At 45.5% G+C, this 7,005-nt stretch overlaps 1 protein-coding gene across 1 annotated transcript in view; it reads left to right on the forward strand.

Annotated features, from left to right (window-relative positions):
- LOC129851409 (PDZ domain-containing protein 8-like) overlaps positions 1–6,770 on the forward strand; it is a 66,025-nt gene extending 59,255 nt beyond the window's left edge. The window contains exon 5 of the mRNA XM_055917924.1: positions 104–6,770. Within this exon, the coding sequence (XP_055773899.1) occupies positions 104–2,358 (2,255 nt within the window). The 3' untranslated portion in view covers positions 2,359–6,770. The remainder of the gene's footprint in view (positions 1–103) is intronic.
- Positions 6,771–7,005: the final 235 nt, after the last annotated feature.

The following is a 7,005-nucleotide window of genomic DNA, read 5'->3' on the forward strand; positions in this document are numbered from 1 at the left end:
GAAGTGACTTAAGAACAGCAGCATACAGTAATACTGGATGTATGTTGTTCAGTTGTACTGTCTATCTCAATATGAGTCTAACATGTTCTCTATCTCTGTTCAGGTGTCAAAGTGACATCCTCTGTCCAAGTGCCCAAACTGCTGAAGCAGGCAGGGGACAGGGTGCTGGTCCTGTACGAGAGGCCTGTGCGTCACCAGGGCACCACCATTGGCCTGGGAGCCCTCCAGGAGGGGCTGGGCCAGCTGGACGAGCCCGGGTTCATCCTCCCGCCGGGGGGCTATGAGGAGGACCCGGCACCCATCACGGCCCTCGCCGACAAATCCGACAGCAAAGACATGGACTCTGAGTTTGAAGAGTTGATTTCAGACCCCAAGTCTAGCCTGCTTAGCAGCAGCGCCGAGGCCAAGGAGGATTTCCTGTCAGTAAACCAAAGCCCCAAAAGGACTATGGCCAATCTAGCCTCCAAACCCCTTGGCAGCATATCGCCCATCCTCAACCGCAAACTGAACTTGGCAGGGCTTCAGTCACCAGTCAGACCTCCACCCACACCAAAGCACTCACCACACAAGAGTGTCGAGCCAGGAGAGGGGCCACAGCGCCCCACTGTCCCCCCTCCACCCCCACCCACTCGCCCGCTGGTGCCCCCTAGACCCCACATTAAATTAACGTCAGCCTCTTCTGAAACACAAAGTCTGCTGGAGGGGAGCGAAGCTACCGCCGCGGCTGAGAAAACTCCAGAAAAGACTCCTACACACTCCACTGGAAGCAATGGTGACAAAGGCAGTGCTGTGACGACACCTGTGAAACAGCCCGAACCAAAGCCAGCGGTCAAACCACCCGAGCCCTGCGAAGAGCCACCAGGGGCCCCCTCCGCTCCCAGCAAGCAGGACCTGGCCAAAGACAAGGTGTCTGAGAGCTCCATCATTACCCGAGACATCATGGAGGACCACTCAATGTGGGAGTCCTCAGAGATCATGTTCCGCAACCGGACGGCCCATTGGGGCAATGGTTCTGTGGTGTTAGCGGTGGAGAGCAACCATAAGTACCTTAACACGGCCCTGTGGTGCAAAGACCCCTTCAAGCTGGGCAGCCTGCTGTGTCTGGGCCACGTCAGCTTGACACTGGAGCATGTAGCCCTGGAGTGTCTGTCCACGTCCTCGTCTGAGTACCAGAGCACTTTCAGACTGGAAGCCCCAGAGCCCAGGGCCAGCGTTAGCCGCACCGCCCTGCGCAGCCTCAGCACCCACAAGGGCTTCAACGAGAAGCTCTGCTACGGAGACGTCACACTCAACTTCAGCTACCTGGCTGATGGAGAGTCAGAGACGTGTGGTGGGCTGATGGAGGGTGAAAGGAAGGCCAGCATGCCGGATGAGGAGCTGAGGGAGAGGGAACAGCTTTCCTTTGTTCCCCGTGACGACCTGGCCTACAGTGCCATACAGCTGGTGGAGGTGCGCCACAACTTTCAGGACACCCAGTTCCAGAACCCCACCTGGTGCGAGTACTGCAAGAAGAAGGTGTGGACCAAGGCCGCCTCCCAGTGCATGATCTGTTCCTATGTCTGCCACAAGAAGTGCCAAGAGAAGTGCCTGGCCGAGCACCCTTTCTGCGTGGCCGCCACCGACCGACGCAGTGCCGACCCGGAGGCCAAATCCACCATCAACCGCGCCACTACGGGCCTCAGCCGCCACATCATCAACACCGGCTCCCGTCTGCTCAATCTGCGCCAGGTGCCCAAGAGCCGGCTGGCAGAGCAAGCGGCTGATGTGCCAGATGTGGTGCACATCCCCGACATCTCTGACAACGAGAGCAGCGATACAGAAACCTACGCCGGGGCCAGCCCCTCCAAGCATGCAGCCGGCGGCAGCACCAAGCTTGTACGGCGGGAGGGAGGACTTGACGACAGTGTATTTATCGCAGTGAAGGAGATCGGCCGCGACCTTTACCGGGGCCTGCCCACTGAGGAGCGCTCTCAGAAGCTGGAGCTGATGCTAGACAAGCTGCAGCAGGAGATCGACCAGGAACTGGAGCACAACAACGCCCTGATGCTGGAGGAGAGGGAGACGGGGGACGCCCGGAGGAAGGCCCTGATCACGGCCGCCCTGGCCAAGTCTGGAGAGAGGCTCCAGGCTCTCACCCTTCTCGTGATTCACTACCGGGCAGGCATCGAGGACCTGGAGTATGTGGATAGCACCGGCACCTCCCCCTCGGAGCCACATGGCTTCAAGGCCAAGGGGGTGGTATTGGAGGAGGCCTTACTGGGGACAGAGGTTTATGACAGTGACATATGTAGCACAGTGGAGGCACCGCTGCTGGATAACATCACAGAGGAGCAGATCTGTGTGGAGGCGCTCCACTAGAGAGAACAAGGACGAGGGATGGCCTTCAGACTTACAGCAAAATTATTTGAACCTTTTTCTGTGGGGGTGGGGTAAATGTTACCTTCTGAAGATCAGCTGAGGCGGTCTAGTGAGGGTGAAATTGTTGATTTGTAAAACAATTGGTCACGCATACTTTGTTTGGGGAGACCACTCTTGTTGTCCCAAAGAACAGCAGTTTAGTTTTCCTAAAATTATACTTTTAAAGGGAAGCTGGAAAGCTAGATGGAGAAATTTGCATTGAGGATCAGTGTTTCATGGCAATCTGTAAATGCTTGGGTTCACAAACATTTTAAAACATACATATATAAAAATTGCCTTCTATAATTTAGCTTTTGTTGACATTACAGGGCACCTTAACTTTTTTCTATCACTTGAAAATGTGACTTTAAATGTTTGTTACAGTTCAGTATTTTATCACTAAAAGTTACAGCAACCGCTTTTCCGTTTTGCAGAAGATTGCAATCAACATGTGGTTGACATTGCAGGAGCTATGCAAATAGCAAATAGCTCTGTTTTATCCAAATTGTATTTGGGGAAGGGAATACATATTAGTTTGATTTGTTTTACTGTGAGTAACAAGCATATTTTGTTAGACTGGACACCTTGTTGTGCGTCTACAGGAAGACAACAGTGTGGAAATGCAGAGCAAAAATGAAATCCTCCACCATATGGAAATTTATGTTTCAGATTATGTACTTTTCATGCCACTCATATCTTCACTTTGTGAGCACTTTTGATTTTAATGCATAATCCAATTTTAGAAATCACCTATGACTTTCCTCTTCTTTTGGACTTTTTGCAAACTACAAGCTCGTGAAAATTGAATGAAATGGGCAATAATGTTGTGGGGGAAGATGGTCTGTCCCCTGTCATCCTTGGTTCAGTTTATTTATAGGCCAAACATCTATGACCCATTTGGTTAACCAGCATATTCACTGTACATGTTATTTCTCTCTCTGTTACAATGTTTTCTTAGCTTTTTGGGTAGAGGGATAGAGTTGTATAATATTTTTCTCAAATGTATAATTAAAAAATGTTTTAAGTTATTTGATTAAGCACCTGCTTTTGTTTTCTCGCCCCCCTTCAAAATCGTTTTTTTTTTTTTTGTATGGATATAATATCCCTGAACTAAAACATAACTATGGTGGTGGTAGTTTTATCCAATCATGTTACTTCAGACGAAATGCTTGCTTTTGAAATTCTTCTTGATCAATTGCAAAGTATTTATGTAATCGTGGCAGAAAGTTTTTAATTATATGGTTCATCTCAGTATGAATGTTGTTACAGGAGCACATGGATCTCTGTTTTATTTTATGTACAGTACCAGTCAAAAGATTGAACACACCTACTCATTCCAGGATTTTGCTTTATTTTTACAATTGTCTACATTGTAGAATAATAGTGAAGACATGAAAATGACGAATGAACACATATGGAATCATGTAGTAAGCAAAAAATTGTTAAACAAATCTAAATATACTTTATATTTGAGTTTCTTCAAAGTAGCCACCCTTTGCCTTGATGACAGCTTTGGACACTCTTGGCATTCTTTCAACCAGCTTCATGAGGTAGTCACCTGGAATGCATTTCAATTAACAGGTGTGCCTTGTTAAAAGTTAATTTGTGGAATTTCTTTCCTTCTCAATGCGTTTGAGCCAATCAGTTGTGTTGTGACAAGGTAGGGGTGGTATACAGAAGATATTATTTTACCAAATTGGGCTAAGTCCATATTATGGCAAGAACAGCTCAAATAAGCAAAGAGAAACTTCAGTCCATCATTACTTTAAGACATGAAGGTCAGTCAATCTGGAACAATTCAAGACCTTTGAAAGTTTCTTCAAGTGCTGTCACAAAAACCATCAAGCGCTATGATGAAACTGGCTCTTATGAGGACTGCCACAGGAAAAGAAGACCCAGAGTTACCTCTGCTGCAGAGGATAAGTTCATTAGAGTTACCAACCTCAGAAATTGCAGCCCAAATAAATGTAACAGACACATTTCAACATCAACTGTTCAGAGGAGACTGTGTGAATCAGGTCTTCATGGTCAAATTGCTGCAAAGAAACCACTACTAAAGGACACAAATAATAAGGAAACTTGCTTGGGCCAAGAAACACGAGCAATGGACATTAAAACGGTGGAAATCTGTCCAAATTTGAGATTTTTGGTTCCAACCGCCGTGTCTTTGTGAGATGCAGAGTAGGTGAACGGATGATCTCCGCATATGTGGTTCCCACCGTGAAGTATGGAGGAGGAGGTGTGATGGTGCTTTGCTGTTGACACTGTCGGTGATTTATTTAGAATTCAAGGCACACTTAACCAGCATGGCTAACACAGCATTCTGCAGCGATACGCCATCCCATCTGGTTTGCGCTTAGTGGGACTATAATTTTTTTTTCAACAGGACAATGACACAACACACCTCTAGGCTGTTTGCTGCCTATTTTACCAAGAAGGAGAGTGATGGCGTGCTTCATCAGTTGACCTGGCCTTAATAATCCCCCGACCTCAACCCAATTTAGATGATTTGGGGTGAGTTGGACCGCAGCGTGAAGGAAAAGCAGCCAACAAGTGCTCAGGATATGTGGGAACTCCTACAAGACTGTTTCAAGAGTGTGCGAAGCTGTCATCAAGGCAAAGGGTGGCTACTTTGAACAATCTCAAATATAAAATGTATTTGTTCAACACTTCTTTTTGGTTACTACATGATTCCATATGTGTTATTTCTTAGTTTTGATGTCTTCACTATTATTCTAGAATTTAGAAAATGGTAAAAATAAATAACAACCATGGAATGAGTAGGTGTGTCCAAATGTTTGACTGTTACTGCATATCTTTATTTACTTGGTTTGGTGACTGGTGTGGGGTCTGATTGATAAATGCTCTGTGCAGTTAGGATGTTATAAATGCTCTGAGCAGTTAGGATGTTATAAATGCTCTGTGCAGTTAGGATGTTATAAATGCTTTGAGCAGTTAGGATGTTATAAATGCTCTGAGCAGTTAGGATGTTTTAAATGCTCTGTGCAGTTAGGATGTTATAAATGCTCTGAGCAGTTAGGATGTTATAAATGCTCTGTGCAGTTAGGATGCTATAAATGCTCTGTGCAGTTAGGATGTTATAAATGCTCTGAGCAGTTAGGATGTTATAAATGCTCTGAGCAGTTAGGATGTTATAAATGCTCTGAGCAGTTAGGATGTTATAAATGCTCTGTGCAGTTAGGATGTTATAAATGCTCTGTGCAGTTAGGATGTTATAAATGCTCTGTGCAGTTAGGATGTTATAAATGCTCTGAGCAGTTAGGATGTTATAAATGCTCTGTGCAGTTAGGATGTTATAAATGCTCTGAGCAGTTAGGATGTTATAAATGCTCTGTGCAGTTAGGATGTTATAAATGCTCTGTGCAGTTAGGATGTTATAAATGCTCTGAGCAGTTAGGATGTTATAAATGCTCTGAGCAGTTAGGCTGTGATTGTGTGAAGTTCTTGGCCTTTGAAAGTTGTTCTCAATTACTGACAAATGTATGTCTATTTATATGTATATACAATCCAGCACAAACGCTCTGCAGAAATGCAACCACTGTTGTACCCCAATATAGTGATGTCATCATGACCGGCCACAAGCAAACCCATTACAACTGTAGGCACGGGGGGAAAACACAGATTTTTAGGGTAAAGATCATAAAAGGAGAGCGTTGTTCTCTTCTCAAGGGGCCGAAAGCCTCTGGATAGGATCAGTATGACTTGTATTCTATTCTCACCGAGCTAATTTAAATCGCAGTGTACTTCTGTGGCTGTGCTGCCATTGCTTCAGCACAGGACCAGAGCTGGTTAAAAGCAGGCCTTTTGGGATCAGAGTCAGACAGGAGGACAATATACAAGGTGTGAAGGGGAAAGGAAGCAAAGCAAAAAATGTCTGTGCAATAGACGTGATGCTCTTCTAGATACTGTCTTGGCTGCTACTTGTTGTATATTCATATTTTTGTAGGAAATGAAGACAAATGTGATAATCAGGAAGGGATTCTTCAGTTTGCAATCTCTCCTTTTCAGTTTCTCGTTGTTTCTCTCCGACGCAAACCGTATCTGGCGTAGTTTAAGGGTCAGTTAGGTAACTTGGGGGACCCTGGGCTGGAATTGAGCTCATGAGGAGAGTAAACAAAAACTATTTTTGGTCTGTGTCTTGCTACTTCCATTACTACTGCTGCAGCTGTTGTAAATCGGTGCTCTCTAATCCCATGCATACGCTGTTTATCTCTAACCCCACGATTCACGTCGTGTTATGGCGTTCTGCTTTTGAGATTTGTTTTGTAAGAGGGATGTTGTACACAGTTCTAGAGGTGGATCATGTGATGAAGCGCTATTGTACATAGCCTCAATAAACAAGCTCATCTGAAGCCCCCTGACTTCCTGTGTGTTCATACTCCAAATACTCTTTGAATTACACAATACTGAGCTCATAGTCTTACAGTACCTTCAGAATATGGCATTTGCTCCTGTTAAATATTTTCTTAGTGTAACATGACATTGGTCTAATGATTTTTTTTCTCTCACACTGTCCTGTAGACACAGGGAAAGATAAGGCAGCCATCGGTCTTATGGTAACTGTAAAGTTCCTTGGTGGAATGGGAA

Source organism: Salvelinus fontinalis, chromosome 1, assembly GCF_029448725.1.
Source record: "Salvelinus fontinalis isolate EN_2023a chromosome 1, ASM2944872v1, whole genome shotgun sequence".
Lineage (NCBI taxonomy): Eukaryota > Metazoa > Chordata > Actinopteri > Salmoniformes > Salmonidae > Salvelinus > Salvelinus fontinalis.